Below are 18,397 nucleotides of genomic sequence, written 5' to 3'. Positions count from 1 at the left end.
GATTTACTCTTGGAAACAAGGTCAGATGTTCCCTGGTTTACAGCCTCGGCCATTTACACGAGGCTCTGCATCTCTGATGTGAACGGGCTGATACTCCGGATGGTTAATTAGTGATTTCTGATTGAGAACGCAGGCAGCAGGGTTGGTTCAGGCAGCCAGGGCACCTTCTCCAGCAGTTTCAGTTTTCTGGAAAGCTTGTCCATCCATAGCATTCCCACCCGCAGCACCCGGCAGAATTGGCTCCTCCAGTAGCTGCGAGCTTATGGGTAAAGGTCAGAGGGATTTGATGGTACTAAAGTGATTTAACAGTGTTCTTCTTGAGCAGCTCTTACTCCTAGCGTTCAGATCACTTGCTTGGAAGCTTACATGAACTTTGCTCTCCAGTATGCTTAGTCAGGGACATTACAGAATGACTTATTTTCTGGTTAATGAATAATTAGTCCAGTACGGACAGTTTGGAAGTTGCTGTAGGTAGTTTAGCTGTGGCCGGGCTGTGCCCGTGGTGTGCTCGGTGCTGGCTATGATGGAGGCAGGCTCTGAGGAAGAGGCCAATTAAGCTAAATTTCATTATTTCCCAAGTACAGCTTGCGAGGAGTCAGCATGCAGCGAATACCTTAAAGCCCTCCAAACTCAAGCCCGAGCGAAATCTTACCATGTCGACACACGCTGGATCCCTATGCAGTGCTGGGGCATGAGCCTCCGTCAGGGTGGGCGTCTTTGGGGCGGGGAGGCTGGAATTTCGGGAGAAGATGGGGTGTACCTATGGAGTGGGGCCTATAGATCATCCCTGGGTCCTGCATGATGTGTGTGATGTGGGATCTAGAATAGGCGGCGTGGTGTTTTCACTCGGCAGCTTCAGCTATACTTGGAGTCGGCTGGATTTCATGAGTTTGTGTGTTTTCTGGTCAAATACAGCGAGTTCCTATAGACAGTGACCGCTCTCCAGCCATCCGGCTGCTGCGTGCCATTTACCACATCCTGCAAATTTTGAAGACTCAACCCCGTATCGTGCATTTTTGCTGTCTGTGCAGTATGTCATGGGAAAAGGTAGGGTGAACAGCTGGGCAGGAGGCATTTGGCACCGAGGAAACACAGGAAGCAATTGAGTTTCACGGGCAAGTTATTATTTAGCTGGGTTTATTTTGCAGCCAAAGTGCCTTTGGCGTGGTGGAGGCATTTTAAAAACACCGACCCTTAACCTCAAGGGACTGAAGTCTGAAGGTCCAGGAGCGGGTGCAGCCCCAGAGCGGGGTGCTCAGCTCCCAGATAATTAATAATAGTCTGTATCGGCTGCAAATTCTGGCACCTCGTTAGCCATCAGCTTTCCTGGAGCGGGGAAAGGGAGGTGCAGCAGGACACGGCAGAACCTCTCTGTAGCATGGGGCTGGCGTGGAGCTGCCACAGCTCGCAGAGGCTGCTCCTCCGCCAGCTTTCCTTCTTCCCCCCTTGCATTCTGTAGAGAAACTCTTCTTTTTAATGCCGTGTTTCCTGAAGCTGAATTTTAATTTGTTTTTAAATAGGGGGCTTGGTGTCCACCAGGTTGCTGTACAGAAATCTCAGTTTTCTTTGACACGTGAAACAGATCCCAGCGTATATTTTGCAGGACTAGCATCCTTGAGCGTATCGGAGCCCCACTGACCCCCATGCTCCCATCCACCCCATCACATCCAGCAAAGATAAGCCCCCACCTGGCCAGCCTCCCTTCCCAGCAGGGACCAGAAAATACCTTACAGAAACAACTGCCATAGGTTTCTTTTTGTTATTAATCGGATTTAAGTATTGGAGACACGTTTCAGCCCTCAAATCTCCGTGTTCCCGTGTTAAAGCCTCTGTGTTTCGCAGGAAGAGGCATGGGCTGCAGTTTTAAACTCGATTCATCCCTTTTTGCCCCGTAGCTGGTGTTACTTTGCAGGCTGGGCTGAGGGGCAGGGGTACCCGGCTCCCTGCCGCTGGCAGCGTACCTTCGTTCTGCCTGAAAATAGGCAGTGATTGCATTGCTTTCCTAAATCATAGCCTGGAGCAAACTGCATGGAACCGCACCACATCCCCGCCTTGCTTTGGGGTTCAGTTCTGCTTGTTCTGCAGCAGAAGTGAAGCCCAACCACCGACTCACTGGCCATCTGGTTTGGGCCGGGCTCACGGTGCTGTCAGATGGTACCGGGGTCTCTCTGTAATGCAAGAATTGCTCCTCGCTGTCACCTGCAGCTGAGCGGAGGAGCCAGAGCAGCCCAGAGCAGGGGGTTCTGCTCCACCACCCCGGCCTTTGCCTGGGCTCGGGGCCCTCCGATCCCCGGGCACAGGGTGAGCACTGGTGCAGGCACCACTCTCTGATAGCATGGCTAATTATTAAAATTATGCTATACTTTGATCTGTGATCTAATTATCTTTGTGGTAGAATTATCTGATCTGGGACTGACATCTTTGAAGTCTATCCATAAGCTCTCCTGGCAGACATCCCTTCGCCAGGAGATTAGTCACCGGGACGGGTGCAAGCCGCGGCAGAAACATGCTCAGCCGTAACTTCTGTGGACAGAGACTCATAACGCTGGTTTTATTTATTATTTTTTTTAAACCTTGTCTGGGGTTACAGATGGCTTTAGGTGGAAGTTTCCATGCTGGCTCCTGTCCTAAGCCTCCCGCCCCAGCCGGATCTGGTCGCGAGGCTGAGCGATGGGCAGTGAGTCAGCCCTGCAGGTTGTGGGGATGAAAAGGAATTTGGAAACACATCAGCGCGGGAAAAAAGATTTTATTCCATGCATCTTCTTGCCTATCACAGAATCATGGAATTTTCAGAGTTGGAAGGGACCTCTAGAGATCATGTAGTCCAACTCCCCTGCTAAAGCAGGATTGCCCAGAGCACATTACTCAGGACTGCATCCAGGCGGGTCTTGAAAATCTCCAGAGAAGGGGACTCCACACCCTCCCTGGGCAGCCTGTTCCAGTGCTCTGTCACCCTCACCGTAAAGAAGTTTTTTCTCATATTTGTTTGGAACTTCCTGAGTTCCAGCTTGTGCCCATTACCCCTCGTCCTGTTACTGGGAACCACTGAAAAGAGTCTGGCTCCATCCTCCTTAAACCCACCCTTTAGATACTTGTAAATGTTAATAAGGTCTCCCCTCAGCCTTCTCTTCTCCAGGCTAAAGAGTCCCAGCTCTCTCAGCCTTTCCTCATAAGGGAGATGCTCCAATCCCTCAGTCATCTTTGTTGCCCTTCGCTGGACTCTCTCTAGTAGTTCCCTGTCTCTCTTGAACTGGGGAGCCTAGAATTAGACACAGTATTCCAGTTGTGGCCTCACCGGGGCAGAGTAGAGGGGGGGAATGACCTCCCTTGACCTGCTGGCCACACTCTTCCCTATGCAGCCCAGAATTCCAGTGGCCTTCTTGGCAACAAGGGCACATTGCTGGCTCATGGATAATTTATTGTCTACCAAGACCCCCAGATCCTTTTCTTCAGAGCTGCTTTCCAGCACGTTCACCCCTAACCTGTACTGGTGCCTGACATTCTTCCTCCCCAGGTGCAGGACCCTACACTTGTCCTTTGTTGAACCTCATTAGATTCTTCTCTGCCCACCTCTCCAGCCTGCCTAGGTCACGCTGGATGGCAGCATGGCCCTCCAGAGTGTCAGCCACCTATGTTTCATCAAACCCAGAAGTTGTAGAAATGCAGCAGTTTTTGTGCTGGCAGAGGTCAGGTAAACTGGAAACTGTCCTTAACTGGGGATGGGGTGGTCCTTCAGCTTTCTCCATCGCTCTGCTATTCTGGTGGGGAGCATCCCAGGTGGTGGGGACCCAGGTCCTGGGTGTTCGGGGGGCCTGGTGGGCACCTGGTGGGGAGCTCGTGCTGGAGCATCCCCTGGGCTGCACACACCGACTGCCTGTCGGGTTTGGCATTGCTCACTTCAGAGGTGATGGGGTCCCATCAGGCAGCTGCCAGTGTTTTGGGGGGCTCTGCCGTCCCCTAAGATGGCTGCCAGCGTTCTGGGGAACTCTGGTCTGATGGGGCTTGCCGGGGAAGGCAATGCTTTCCCTTTTTGTTATGCTTTAAGCAGGGCATCCTGGCAGCGACCTTCACTGTGGAAATAGCGCTGGTGCCAGCAATGGGCGGAAACACGGGTGTGGGGAAACTAAATGAAATTCCACAGCAAGATGTGTGTGTCTCCAGCCAATAACCCCTGTGCTTGGGGGAGGCTGGACGCGGCGTTGCAGCTGTGTCTGAGCACGAGCCTTTCTCTTGCAGTGGAACCTGGTGTGCGAGGACGACTGGAAAGCCCCCCTGACCACCTCCCTCTTCTACGTGGGGGTCCTCATCGGCTCCTTCATCTCAGGGCAGCTCTCGGACAGGTAACACACACCAGCCGTGGCAGCAGGTCTGCCCTGCTCTAAGGGAGTTAAATGTCCAGTTCTCTGAGTTCTGATCAAAAAGATCATAAAAATCCCAACCTTGATCTACCCCAGAGCTTCTTGGATGCTTTAGGAGACCAAGAGCTGGTCTCCGCAAGGAGCCCACATGGATGCTTTGCAGATTGATGTAGTGGTTTTCACTTCAATACCATGTTTGTTTCTTTATTCGGCCTTTTTAGTAGTTTAAAAGGTGATGTTATTTGTCACACACTAACTGGCAGGCCATTCTTAGAGCTGCAGGATAGAAACTTGTCCTTTGAATGGAAGCTCTGCTTAGAAGAGGTGGTTTGCTGGTAAGCATAGCCAAGAGGAAGAAAAAAAGATAACCCGTAAATGGATAGCAGTCGTGTCATACCATCTAACTAAGTAGATGTAAAATATCAAAAAATCATTACAGACGTTTGATAATATCTCAGCAGTATTGAAATTTTGGCCGTACAAGTGTTGAATGCAGAATTTCTTCCACGAGTCTCTGCTTCCCTCTTTATGGAGCCCTGAGCCTTTTTCTCCATGTCATTACGGTGGGGTCTCCAGTACGGCTGTGGCTGCTGCCTGTTAGTGAGGAATTCGTACGAGCGGCCGCGCTCCGCTGGGAGTTAAGCAGAGGGGTTTCAAAACTCGATGGCAGTCTTAATCCTGAAGCCTCCGGCATTAAATTCCATGTGATCCGAATTTAATCTCCCGACTCCTGCCCCCGGTGCAGAAGTCAGTGGGTGTTAGTGTTTGAAAAGGAGACGAGATAATCACTAAATCCCGTGATTCAGAGTGTAAAGGTGTTGCAGTGTATAGATGCCAGTAGCCTGAATGCCATCGTTTCCTGATTGTCGGCTGCGTGGTTTGCAATCTTCTTGTCTCCCTCGCTTGTGTACTGTTGTCCAGTCTCTTTAGTCCCTGCCTCGTGGCTCCCTGAAGTTTCTGCTCTTAATTTGTCTTCTTTGGTTTATTTCCTGGGTCTTGGAAGTTTGGAAATTTTACTTCTTTATATTTTTTTATCACTTATGACAAAAATTCTTTAAAATGAATGAAACTTCAGGTTGTTCTAAGCTGCATCTCTTGAGGCTGGATATGTGTGCTCCCTCCTGCTCTCTTACGTAGACCTGCTCCATAAATAAATGCTGTTTCAGTAATAATCTCCTTTATCTTTTGCAAAAGGTTTGGCAGGAAGAATATCCTATTTTTGACGATGGCTGTGCAGACGGGCTTCAGCTTCCTGCAGATCTTCTCTACCAGCTGGGAGATGTTCACAGTGCTCTTTCTCATAGTGGGGATGGGACAGATCTCTAACTACGTGGTGGCCTTCATACTGGGTACGAATATGTCTGCGTTAGGTTAAATGCTTCCTTAATGTATTGTTGTTTGTTTTTTTTCTTTTACTCTGAACGGGCAGCATTTAATTAGACAGTGGTATATCCTCACTGGTACAATTCCTAATTTAGGCCAGCATGATTATTTTTTTTTTTCCTCTCGGATATTTCAAGCCTATACTTTCTATAGGTTTAGAGAAGAAAAAGAGAGCAGGATGACTCTAAGTAAACATCCATTTCCCTCTCTGGGGAAGAAGTTCAAGGCAGCGTTCAGGGTTTGTTATTAGCAGCAGCAGGTCTGACACAGAGAAGGCATTTGGGTCCCTCCCCACCTCTGCGCCCCGTTGCAGAGGGGTCGGTGCGTTCCCGGGTGCAAAGCCTTGGAGCAAACCCGCCTTTCCAGGCACAGCCAACATGGGGGGACCGGAGTGGAGGAGCTGGGTGGGTGTCAGAGCCCCATGAGCCGTAAAGTCACTGGTCCCAGTGCCGAGGTTGGCGATAAAGTCCCTAACTTTAGAGACCAAGTTTGTTTTTTCTATGGGGAGCGTAGGAAGAAAGTGCCAGCGGCTGCGCGGAGGCTGCACGGCTGTGGTCGCTGCCTGGGGACCCCATAGGGAAGGGGGGACCCTGTGGGGAAGGGGACCCTGCAGCGTCTCCCGCTAGTCATGGGGTTTTCAGGAAAGGCAACTGCATGGGTAAATTACTGGGATGACTGATGAAGACCTCGGAGGGGAGCTGGCACTTGCAAGAGCTGTCTTTAAAATATGCACGTATGCGTTTATGTCAGCTTTTAAACCAATGGTGTCACAATTATAATTTGCAGATGAGCTAGTCTAAATTAAAACTGTATACTAATAGTAAATGCTCTTCTGTCCTACCCCTGTGAGGCTTTGACAGGGGGTGAAAATAGAGCAGAAGAGCCTGATGTGACATCAGTGCTTGGGAGGGGATATGGCATCGTGTCCCCGGGCAGCCCTGGGTCACCGCTGCGAGTGGCGGAGGGAGGATAAGTACGTCAGGGATATCCCTTGCCGTTGCCATTGCCACTGCTCCCTTCATCCTGGCAGTTAACTCCAGTGCGGAGCGAGGGAGCCGGAGCGACCACCGGTCGTGGGAAGGCTGGGAGGTCCGGCGCTGGGTCAGGAGCGCTGGTTTGGCTGAAAACCCTCTTAGAAGCACATGGGGTTTGTGTAGCACAACTGTGGGGTCTGCTCAGGCAGGAATTTCGCTCCGCAGCTCCCCCAGGAAAGCGGGGCAGCGCTGGATGCAGATGAGGGTGCTGCCGCGGCACTCAGCAGAGGCAAAGCTGCGGCGGGGGGGGCCCGGAGCACCCCACTGGCCAAATGTCCCCACCACTGAGAGAGGGGACTGGGTCTCCCAAAACAATGTTAGATTGCCTTAATTGCATGGCTGCAGTTTGCTGACACTTTACCCGTTGTGTTGTCCCTTCCGCCATCCTGTTATCTCTGGAGTTGTTGCAGTGGTGATGTCTCCCTGGCAGCAGAGGAGCGGGTGCCTTGGGCACTTGCTGTGCTGGCCGTTCCGCCAGCAGCCTTGAGGCTGTTACTAAGGGCAGGATTTATCTAAAATAACTTAGACATTGATTTCCTAATTAAAGTGAGTCATCAGCTGTCATCATCAGTAAGGAGGGAGGCAAGAATGGAGCATGGTCCTCCCCATCCTCCACCACCACCGCGTAGCTGCGTGGTCGCTGTGCCCCAACGAGTGCCCTGTCCCCTGCAAGGCAAACCCCGGGGCTTCCAGGGAGCCACACGCAACAGAGGTGCTGGATAGGAGAATATACCCGTAAAAAGAAAAGAACTTAAGAAAGCCCATCCTGATTATGGATGTGCTGGAGATGCTTCCATTGTTTCATCCAACGGCAGTCGGGGCTCAGGACAGGAGCAGTGACGCTGGCATGAATACAGTCCTCGTTGACGCTGGCTGTGCTGCAGCCCTCACCCTCTGTCCCCAAGTGAGGTTTTTCTTATTTGAGTGGCCACTTGAGCTCAGGTTTCTCCTGTCATTCCAGCTTTCAACATCTGAACCCGTGTCCCCTCCCCGTGCACAGCTCAGACCCTGCTGCAGCATCCTCGGCCACCCGGCCCCTTCCTGCCCTTGGTTCTGTGGCTGCCCACCTTCATGACAGTAGTTTTCCCCATAACCTGCTGGTGAAACTCTGTAGAGACTTTCTTTTTTTTTTTTTTTTTTTCAACCACATCCTGTGAAATTTCTCTCTGCATTGTTTTCCTTAGCTTTAGGTCTCGGTTGTTTTCAGCACTCAAAACTGTTGTGTTCAAGTTCTGGGAGTTTAAAACACAACATAGATTTGTGAAGGCATGTTGGTAGCATCCCAGAACTGTTATTTTCCTGGCTGGCAGAACGAGGGAGGAGAGGCAGGAGAGAAGATAATTGTAGTTGAAACATGTCGTCTCATATTGGCTTTGGATTGCCACAAATTATAACATAACATTTAATAGGTATAAACCAATGTTTCCAGTATCAGACCTCTCTCAGGAGAGCCCCTCTAAACAGGAGCAGTCAGTACAGAAAGATGATACAACTTATCCCCACACACCGTTTCAGTCCCTCGGAGTTCTTATTTTCAGCTTTCTTGCTGTGACTTTATTCAGTTACTCTAAGTTTCTAAAATGAAAATTCATGAAGCTGTCAAATAGGATTTATTTTTTTAGTCTTGGGTATTTTTTTCCATTTTCTCTGCAATATTAAATGCTGGCATTTATACCATGCTACATAACCAAAATACACTCTCCAGATTTCCTGAGACCCTCCTGTTCGCTCAGTGTTATTTGCTTTTTAATCGAGTCCAGGTCAAACTTGTGGTGCTCCAGATGGAGAGGAGAGCTCTGTAGCCCCGGGGCTGAGAGCTCAGCGAGAAGTGAGGTGGACCTGAGGGTGTCCATGGATTTTGTTAAGCAATGGCTGGGTATTTTATTGGAAAAGGCATTAGGTGCTCTTGAAGGCTTACAACAGTCTCAATTTTTATTCCTAGATATTAGGATGGCACTAGGCTGCGCGTGACACAGGAGTTGTAGGATGCTTTCATCAAGTGCTGGAGCAGCAGGGTTGTTAGAAGATGGCAGCTTCCCCGGTTGTGTCCCACAGCCCATGATGTGCTGGTCTGACATTAATCATAGAATCATGGAATGTGTTGGGTTGGAAGGGACCTTTAAAGGTCATCTAGTCCAACCCCCCTGCAGTCAGCAGGGGCATCTTTAACTAGATCAGGTTGCTCAGAGCCTCATCAAGCCTGGCCTTGAATGTCTCCAGGGATGGGGCCTCCACCACCTCTCTGGGCAACCTGTCCCAGTGTCTCACCACCCTTATTGTAAAGAACTTCTTTTACAACATTCCAGCCTTCTATTCCAAAAAATAAATGTGAAGTTTGTTCTCGCCTCACTGTAAATTCACGTCCTTTCATCCCAAAGCACCCGTGTCAGTCCGCCATCCGCAGAGCTGCTCTCCTCCAGAAGCGCTCAGCACCTGAAATCCCAGTGGGCTAAGGGGGGAGCAGGCTGTGTCCCAGCCAGGCATGTCGGGAAGGCTCCTGGAAGTCTGTCTGCCGTTCCCCGTGCCTGCCCTTATCTGTCTCGGACAATGCATTAATCAAAGCAAACAGAAGTGGCTCCCTCATCTGAAGGTCCCCGATAACCCCAGCAGCTTTTCTGTGCCGGGTGGGTCAGTGCGGTGCCGCAGGTGACTCTGCAGTTGCTGGTGGGGCACCGCGGGCACCCTCTGCCACCCCACAGACCGCTGCCTGGGACAGAAGCAGATTTGCCAGGCAGGAAAAAGGACTGGGGAGGAGTGAAGCGCCTTCGGTTCCTCACAACTCTTTCAGTTCATCAGTAGTTTGCGTGGGGTTAGTGCTGGGGCTCAGTGTTTTGGAGATAAGGCTAATGGGGATAACTGAAGTCCTCTCTGCTCCGTCCTTCCCGTGCGGAGGGGATGTTATGAGCTCTTTAATGCAGCTGGAATGTACAGGGCTCGTGAGGAAGTACTGCAGTGCCACGCAGTATTTGGGCTTTAAACATACATTCAAGTGACTGCCCATCCGCTGAGCTGCTTTAACTGTCCGGGTGCATGTTCCTAGGCTGAAACAAAGGACAAAAAAGGTGACATAAACCCTTGCACTCCAAGCTCAGCCTGTTTGCAGTAGGTGACCAGCAGGCTCGGTCCCGTCCCCCCGGTACTGCCAGTACCATCGTGCCTCTGACTGCGGGTGGGAGCCGGACTGGGCACTCCATCAGCCAGGACTGGGAGTCCTTCATCCTGGTGTCCTTGGAGCAAACCACAGAGGGTTCACCACACGCTGTGTGCTTCCACACCGTGGCCTTAATTTTTTGTTTCCAGCACACTTAAACTCCCAGCAGACGTGAACAAGATGATTTCATTTAAAAGGCCACTGTCAATTGTTTCTCTTTTACTTTGCCAACTTTTGCATTAGGGAACTCACTGAGCCGCGGGTCTTTGAATTCTCTGCTAGACCTGTGAGCAAATACCGATGGTAATAACAGAGAAACTGGATGTTGCTGTTACAGCTATGTTTAGCATTGAAAACAGTTTTACATGAGACTCTGCTGGACTGATGGGGCACTGGAAGAGCCCCGATGGTGCTGGTCTCATGGTGCTTCAATGGCAGCTCCAGGGTTGACGCACAACAGAAATCTGGAGGAATCTCCCGCCAGATTCATATCACTGTGATGATCATCATTTCCTGGTCCATTACTCCTTGGAAGTGTCCCTTTAAGTATTATAAAAGAAACTGCTCTTTTCTAAGATTGTTTAGCTTATTTTTTTTGTGAATGCAGTAAAGTATTTAGTCGTGATTGAATAGAAAGAGTTAAAATGCTAATCCAACCTCCCTTGTTTTAAACAGGAACAGAAATTCTTGGCAAATCAGTTCGTATTATATTCTCTACGTTAGGAGTTTGCATATTTTTTGCAATTGGCTACATGTTGCTGCCCCTGTTTGCTTACTTCATCAGAGACTGGCGGATGCTGCTGCTGGCGCTCACTGTCCCGGGGCTGTTCTGCATCCCGCTCTGGTGGTGAGTGCCCCCCGCGCCGCGAGGCCACGCTCCCCACCTCCCCTCTCCCGGTGCTGGGGGGCGGGAGGGATCCCATTTCTCCTCTTTAGTTTTTTTTTTTTTTTCCCATTTGCCACATGAGGAGGCTTTGCCTTGAGGCAGGAGTTGGGGGGATTTTTTTTCTTTGGGTTTTTTTGCCAGTTTTAAGTCAAATTAAGTACCTGCAGAGCTGCGCTGGTGCTGGCCCTGCACTTGAAGCCGCTTTTTCACTGGCTTTCCAGAGCTGCTTGGGAATTCTGTGTTTGACTCCTAACTCTGGACACTGTTAATCGCCTCTAGTTTTACCCCTGTAGTACCACTGGGTGAGTTGTTCTAACTTTTCTTCCTTCCTTTTTTCCTGAAGTGATTTTTTTAACGCGGATTGACCTGCTGGTCGGTACTATAATCTCAGTGATAGACTGAGCCCGGTCACTCAGCGCGCAGCAGCTGGCAGTTTATGGCACTCGATGTCATTAAGCACTTCATTGCACTACATGTTGTTAAGCGGAGGCGTTTGCCGGCAGAGATTGCTGGGCCAGCCCTGTCCCATGGGCTCTGCGTGCCGGGAGGCATGTGTCCTCCCAGGCTTTGCTTTGGCTGCTGGAGCAGGACTTCAATTTGGGAGCTCCTTCGGCCCATAGTAACTCTGGCTAAGCCAAAGGTTGGCTTTTCCTCACCATGCTCCTCTCAGCCATCCCACGCTGTCTTCTTGGTGGCTGAGTCCACGTTTTCTTTCGTCTTTCCATTGCACTCACCCACCCCTGCTCTAACGCATTGGTGGCCACATCGGTTCACCCCCTCCTTGCCATGGGTGCTCAGCCCTGGCGGAATGAAAAATAGTTTAGGAAAATTCCCTGCTCTTTTCAGCTGGATAGAGGCATTAAAGAAGGGCAGATATCCTTGTTCTATTGCTGCCTTGGTCATCTGTTTTCTGAAGAGGCAGATGTTTAGAAAATAGGAAGGGAAAGGCAAGGTATCACTCACGCTCTTAAAATAAGGGTAATTTACACCAAAAAGAATTCCTTTCTTTCATATTAGTCTCATCTGGGGAACTCCTTTCTTCCTGTTATCTTGAATGAGTTATACCTCTAAGTAAGAAATTAATGTCTTTATAACAGTTAAGTGATGTAAACCCACTCTTCTATGAAGTCTAAAAGACCTCCTGCAGATCTCAGTCTTGTAAGAAGTCTCTGCTGATCGTTTTGGTTTGTTTGGTTTTTTTTTTATCTTAGTCTTAAATCAAACCAAACCAAACCTTTAAAATGGTTTTCAGCTCCACCTCTGCTATCATCTGATTTTAAAGATAGTCTGATTCTGTTTAAGGGTCAATTTGCTTATTCAACTCAAAATGTTTCAGACTCCTTCAACACAGCGGCATTTTTCTCTGCATCAAGCAGCTGCTCTTTGGGGGGGTTGGCTTTGAGTGGAAGCCTCTTAGATACCTGCTATGGAACAGGCACTATGAGGCACATGAAATTTGTCCTCAAGGCATGGCTTCAGACTCCTGCTTTGAAATGTATTTGCTGGGAGTTTCCATGCTTTTTAAAAGCATACATTGTAAAGCATGACAAAAATTTCCATGGATGGCACTTCCATTCTGGGGCCAATGTGGTGGTAGATGGTGAACAAGGTGCACTGGCAAAGCTCTGCTGAGGCAGGTTGGTTTTAGCTGGTGTTTGGGCATCCGGACCCACTGCTTCCATGGGCGATGGGGCTCACACATCCCACTGCTCCGTGCCATAGTTGCTTTTTTATTCATTCCTCTTCCAAATTCTCCAGAAGGTTCCCAGCATTATCTCTGCAGTCTTGTGTTCCGTGGCTTGCCCAGAAAAGAGGAGCAGAGGAGACAGCTCGCCTCGAAGAAGGTCACGTTAGTGCTTGAACGATCTGTTATGAATCATCTGATGGTCGAAACCGTTGACACGGCTTTGGGTCAGTCTTTTAGGGAGTTCATCAGACATAGAGTGTCTGACCTGCTTTTTTCCAAGGAGAGGAAAAAGTGCTGCTGGCTAAAGGGAGGAAGGTAGCAACTGTTAAGCTCAAAGGATTTAGTTAAGGAAAGGTGAGATTTTCTGTCCTGTGTTTCGTGTTAATTCACTCAACATGTGCCTGGAATTGGTTAGAAAATGTCATCAGCTCTGCAAGGGGACACTGCCAGCGTCCTCTGCCTGGGAGAGCCTGCCTCAGAGTTGTGGTATGAGGTTTGTATATGAGATTCCTATGACACAGAGCCTTTAAATATACCCTGTGCATATTTAAAGCGTTTCCATATTGTGTGCAGTTTCCTAAGAATATTTTTGCTCAACACTGGCTAAGCTACCCCCATCTTTGCTGTCTATCTGGTGACATCAGGGTTTTTTTTCTGGTGGACATCAATTATTCCTTAAAAACCAACCACCCAGGACAAGGGCCCAAGCGTGCATCTCCTTCTGCACGAGAATAAACACGTCCCATATATTTGAATTTTCCCACTGATCCCAGTGGGACAAATCCATGAATTACATTGCCCACGTGCATCTGTGCTGACTGTCTCTTGCTGCAAGCAATCTGGGAGATGAGAGCATAACTCATAAAAAATGATACATGTGGTTTTAATAACTTTTTACTTTTGTGAAAGCATTGAGTCATTTATTCTGAAACTTATTGCAGGATCATTCCTGAATCCCCTCGGTGGCTGATCTCCCAGGGAAGATATAAGGAGGCAGAAGTTATTATCCGAAAGGCTGCAAAAATAAATGGCGTTCCAGTCCCAGCTGAGCTTTTCGACACCGCGGAGGTATGTTTCATACATCCTGGTACTTCACCTCGCTGGCAGTTTCCCCCTTTGGCCAGTTGACTTGTTGGGAAATGCCAGCAGGGAAATGGCTTGCACCAGCAGCTCTGAGAGGCTGGCAGTGACTGTTGGTGTGAGGTAAGTGCAGGGTTAGCGAGTTCAAAAGGAGAAGCCAGAGGGGTTTTTATTTGTTTGTTTTTTACGGTAAAATTCTCTGCCTCGGCAGTGGTCGGTTGTGGTTTTCAGAGCAAGGGTGACCCAGATTGCTCCATCCTCTGGGCACTGAGAAGACCCGAGGAAGACGCGTTTGTCCCCATTTCAGCCTGGTGTGGTATCAGCAATTTGCAGTTTAAGAGCAGCCCTTCACAGGGGGGCTGTGTAGGGGAACCTAAATCGGCACCCACGTGTGCCGGGGCTCCATGGAGCCCGAGGGACTCCTCAGGTTGCACAAACCAGCCAAAGCGCCCAAGTGCTACAAGGGCACTTGAAAACCACGACAGCAGCAAAGGCGGCGAAGAACATTAATTAAGCTCTTCTTCGGGTCTGGTTTTTTTTTTCTTGTATTTCATGTTTATTGGTTAAAAGGAGAAAGCCTAACACAAAGCCAGCACCCCAAGCAAGCTGGCGTGCAGCATGGCCGCATCGGGGACAGCTGGTGCTTGTGCTTATCTCCCCCTCTAGTGGCTCTGCCCTAGACGGAGCTTCTGCTGAAGAGGCACAAACATTTTTCTTGTGCAAAGAAACCAGCAACGCTTCCAGCCTTGCGTCAGCAACGACCATGTGTCTGTATGTCAGGTCTGACTTCACTGCGTTATACCAGCACCTGCGTTTGGTGCCTCCTGATGTCTCCTGACAGAGCAGAAAGCAAAGCACCGCGTGCTCCTTCGTAGTACTTGCAGGAGAAAGATGCTGGTGCTACACCTCCTGTGGGCAGGATCCATCTCTTGAATGTCATGCTTGCATTTTGGCTGAGCTGCTGAAGATCTCTTTTCCAACTGTATGTTCTAGTGTAAATTGAAGTGCATGTTCCAGCTACGGGAAGGTCATCCTACAGAAACCATGGGAAAGCACTTTCCTTACTTCACAGACGGAGTTCAAATGTCTTTCATACTGAACATGATTTTTTCAGGCTCCAGCGCGTGACTTTTGCTTTTCATCACTCCTGCGTATTTTTGAGACCAAGCAGCAGCTCAGCTGTCCTTTACTTCATGGGAATCTTGTGTGCCAAAGCGTCCGTCCACAAAAGCCTGAGGATGATGTTTGCACGTTAAGCCCTCCGTTGGAAGTATTTTTCAAACATTGCTAGAAAGACATTCCTCGGAAACCATCCTCTTTTCCTAGGAAAGGAAATCTCCCGGGTAGCCCCATAGGGAGGGCCAGGGTGGTTCGCTCTTGGGGAGAAGCCTGGCCACAAGCACTGGCTTTGCCGCGGTGAGGGCTCTCCATGCAGGCAGAGGGCCACCCAGAGGATTCCTGCTTCGAGTTCAAACTGACCCTCCGTCTCTGATCTGGGGTGATGGATGCTCCCGCGATATGCCCTGGCCACCACGCCGAGCTCTGGCATCTGTCCCCCTCCCTGGCAGGGCACTGGCAGGCAGGCAGCAAAACCGGGTGATTTTCTGCATTTATTTCACGTCGGTTGTGAAGGTTGAAGAGAAGAGAGAGAAGAGAGTTGCGTGGCCAGTGCGCAGAAAAATGCCTTTGGTAATGAGGTTACTCCTGGAAATACTGTGTTAGATCCTTAAGGAAGTGTTAATGCCTCTTTCTTGTCAGCTGATATTCCTTTTTAATTAGTCAGCGTGCTGCAGGGTCTCGGTGCTACCTTTTTTTTTAACAAAAAACTGGAAACTACTGCGGAGTTCAGCTGGGTGCAGAGACGAGCTCTACCTAAGGACCACCCTCGCTGGTGCAGCACTGGCCCTTGGGCTGACTGGTTGTCCCCCGATGTAGTGGTAACTTCCTAACTGCCCAGACTCGTGGGTGTGCAGAGGTTGTTTTGCTCTTAGGTGTGTGGGAATTTTTTTGGTTTTGTTTTCCTTTTTCCTTCAGATGCAGGATTCGAAGCCTCAGCAGCAGCAGAAGGCTATCCTTCTGGACCTATTTCGAACCCGAAACATTGCAACTATTACTATTATGTCATTACTTTTGTGGTAAGGAAATGTGTATTCCTAAAGTACCCAGGCAATAGAACAATTTCTGATTTGAGGGCACATGCCACAGGTTTAGATAATAAGTCTCAGCCTCGAAGCCCATCGACACACGGTCCTTGGCCAGTTCGTGGCCCTCAGTGTCCTTGCACCTGCACTGCATTAATACACAAGTATGGAGCCTTGACTCAGATGTAAAATAGTTAGGAAACTATATGTAACAACTTGTGTATTTTGAATTCTGTTGCTTCTTGGGTTTGATTTTTAAAGAAGCTCCCATCTCGGTAATCTCTATTTGAAGAGAAATGTCCTTCTTGAAGCAGAGGCAGCAACTCAGTAATGTAACAAGAACAAGACCCGTGGCCAGCGGTTGTGTTGTGTTTCTGTGCAGTGCCCATCTCAGTGAGATCCTGGTCCCTGCCTGGGCAGCCACAAGGAATGAGGACCCAATAATACCATATAGCCAAACCAGGACCTTTTTCTGTACATATTTCCCCCAGAAAGGAACAGCCTAGCACACTTGGCATGCCATAGTAGGGCACTCTTGAGCTTTGAAACCTGAACATCCAGCTCTCTCGTGAAGATTAAATAAGATGTAATGGAACTGCTGAGGGTGGGAGATCCTGTCACTGGAGTTGGCTACAAGTAGGAACGTAGTTGGCATGGGAGGCTCTCAGGAGTTATTTCATTGTGCCGTTAACAAGTCCATTGCAGTGAAAAGCCTTTGTGAACGTCTTCCACAAAGCCTTTTACTTGGTGTAGTGTATGCAGGAAGGACAGAGGGACAGAGAAATCAGAGGTCTCTTCAAGCCGCTGTGGATATGATCCCTGGAAGGGATGACAGAATTAGAAAGATGGGGTTGCCGCTATTTTTCTTAAGCCACGATGCCTGTGGCAATGCATTGCGACATCCTATTTTTGTAACAACATCTGAGGCAACACTGGAGGCGTTCAGAGGCTCGTGTTTCTGGAATCATTTGGTTTTATTGCTTTTCTCAGGTTTTTCACATCTGTTGGTTACTTCAGCCTGTCCCTCAGCACTCCAAACTGGCATGGAAATGTCTATATCAACTGTTTCCTCTCGGCCGTTGTTGAAGTTCCAGCATATGTGATTGCCTGGCTTCTCCTCCGCTCCTTGCCTCGGCGCTACTCCGTATCTGGCACCTTGTTTTTAGGGGGAGGCGTTGTGCTCTTCATTCAGCTGGTTCCTGCAGGTACAAAATGCAATACATAAGTATATAAAATGTTAGAAATATTTTACGATACTATCTAGTATTTCTGTAAAATTACTGGAAACCATGATCAAATTTAGAATTTGAGGTCAAGTTTATGCTGACCACTTGCAAGCATGAATTATATTTTTGATACGCGTATGCATATGCTGAGTCATGCACGGCTCTCATTTATTGTTTCGAATTACTGAGCTTTTTATAGTCCAGGGGAACCAGCTTGTAAAATGAGAACCAAAAGTGTACTGTGATTTATCTGGGTGTGCATACAGGCTAAAAAACCCTGCAAGTCTTCCAGGTTTCACTGCGTGTAAATCTCCCTGGGATTTTGTGAAAAAGGGGTGGATTTGAGCTTGTGCTTTGTTGCTGTATAATGTCTGGAATTTTGTTCCATTTCAAGAATGCTGTTTTTCTGGGAGACAACGAAAATCTGAAAGGTACAAATAACCTGAGCATCAACATTATGCTCAGTGGGAAGTTCGGAGCCAAGTCATCTAGGGATGGGGCTAATACATTGTATAATTAAAAAAAAACAAAAACAAAAGAACACGCAGCTAGGAAAAAAACAGTGATACGTTCTTTAAAAACAGCGATATGTTCTTTGGGATGTAAAAGAAATACAAGTAATAAGTGCAGGGTGTTGTTTATTCACCTTGATTTTATTTTTCTTCTCCTCCAGATTTTAACGTCCTGTCAGTTGGCCTGGTGATGCTCGGAAAATTCGGCATCACAGCTGCATTTTCAATGCTTTACGTCTACAATGTAGAGCTATACCCGACGCTAGTGCGGAACATGGCAGTCGGAGCCACGTCCACGGCGTCCAGGCTGGGCAGCATCCTTGCTCCTTATTTTGTGTACCTGGGTGAGATATCTTGCCTTTCTTGCCTTGCACTACACAACTGCCGGGAGACGTTATTGGAGCTTCTGCAGTGTGGGCTCAGCTTTAAATCCCATCATTTGTTGTCTTTTAAGTCCCTTCTCTCACCTTGGGTCTGAGTTCTTAGTCGTATGCTGTAAAAATGAAGCAGAGGTCTTGGGGTTTCACAGAAGAATCAGGCACTTTTGTCCTTCATTGAGGGTAGGGACCGTTCATATGGCACCAGAGTGGGCAGAGCTGCTCCAAGACAGTGATGGTGTTTATAAACCATGCAAGTGGAGCGGTTGGGATGATAACTGGTCACATCTTGGCAATGGGTGTTACTCCTGGGATGCCAGTTAGTTTCCCAAGAAGAGCGTGACAAGAAGTGATATTGCAATTAAGGAACTCTAGCAGTAGGAAATCTATTGCATTGTACTCTTCATGCGCATCCCGAGGTGGGTATGTCAGGAACCAGGTGGGAATCCAAACATCCCCTGAATCTGTGCTTTCCAGAGCAATCCATGGAAAATATGCAGATTAAGCAGCACAAAAGCATGTTTAGTTGTGACCTTCATGAAGTGATTTTTTTTGAGTTATT

General features: G+C 48.7%; 1 protein-coding gene across 1 annotated transcript in view; it reads left to right on the top strand.

Moving 5' to 3' along the window:
• Nucleotides 1–18,397, top strand: part of LOC141749635 (solute carrier family 22 member 4-like) — a 28,529-nt gene that overhangs the window by 4,081 nt on the left and 6,051 nt on the right. Inside the window, exons 2-8 of the mRNA XM_074603452.1 lie at nucleotides 4,237–4,340; nucleotides 5,553–5,707; nucleotides 10,602–10,773; nucleotides 13,441–13,567; nucleotides 15,614–15,714; nucleotides 16,711–16,925; nucleotides 17,620–17,802. Coding sequence (XP_074459553.1) covers nucleotides 4,237–4,340; nucleotides 5,553–5,707; nucleotides 10,602–10,773; nucleotides 13,441–13,567; nucleotides 15,614–15,714; nucleotides 16,711–16,925; nucleotides 17,620–17,802 — 1,057 coding nt within the window. The remainder of the gene's footprint in view (nucleotides 1–4,236; nucleotides 4,341–5,552; nucleotides 5,708–10,601; nucleotides 10,774–13,440; nucleotides 13,568–15,613; nucleotides 15,715–16,710; nucleotides 16,926–17,619; nucleotides 17,803–18,397) is intronic.

The sequence above is a fragment of the Larus michahellis genome, chromosome 11 (genome assembly GCF_964199755.1).
Source record: "Larus michahellis chromosome 11, bLarMic1.1, whole genome shotgun sequence".
Taxonomy (NCBI): domain Eukaryota; kingdom Metazoa; phylum Chordata; class Aves; order Charadriiformes; family Laridae; genus Larus; species Larus michahellis.
Note: the sequence above shows the minus strand (reverse complement) of the source record. Positions and strands in the feature narration are given on the sequence as shown.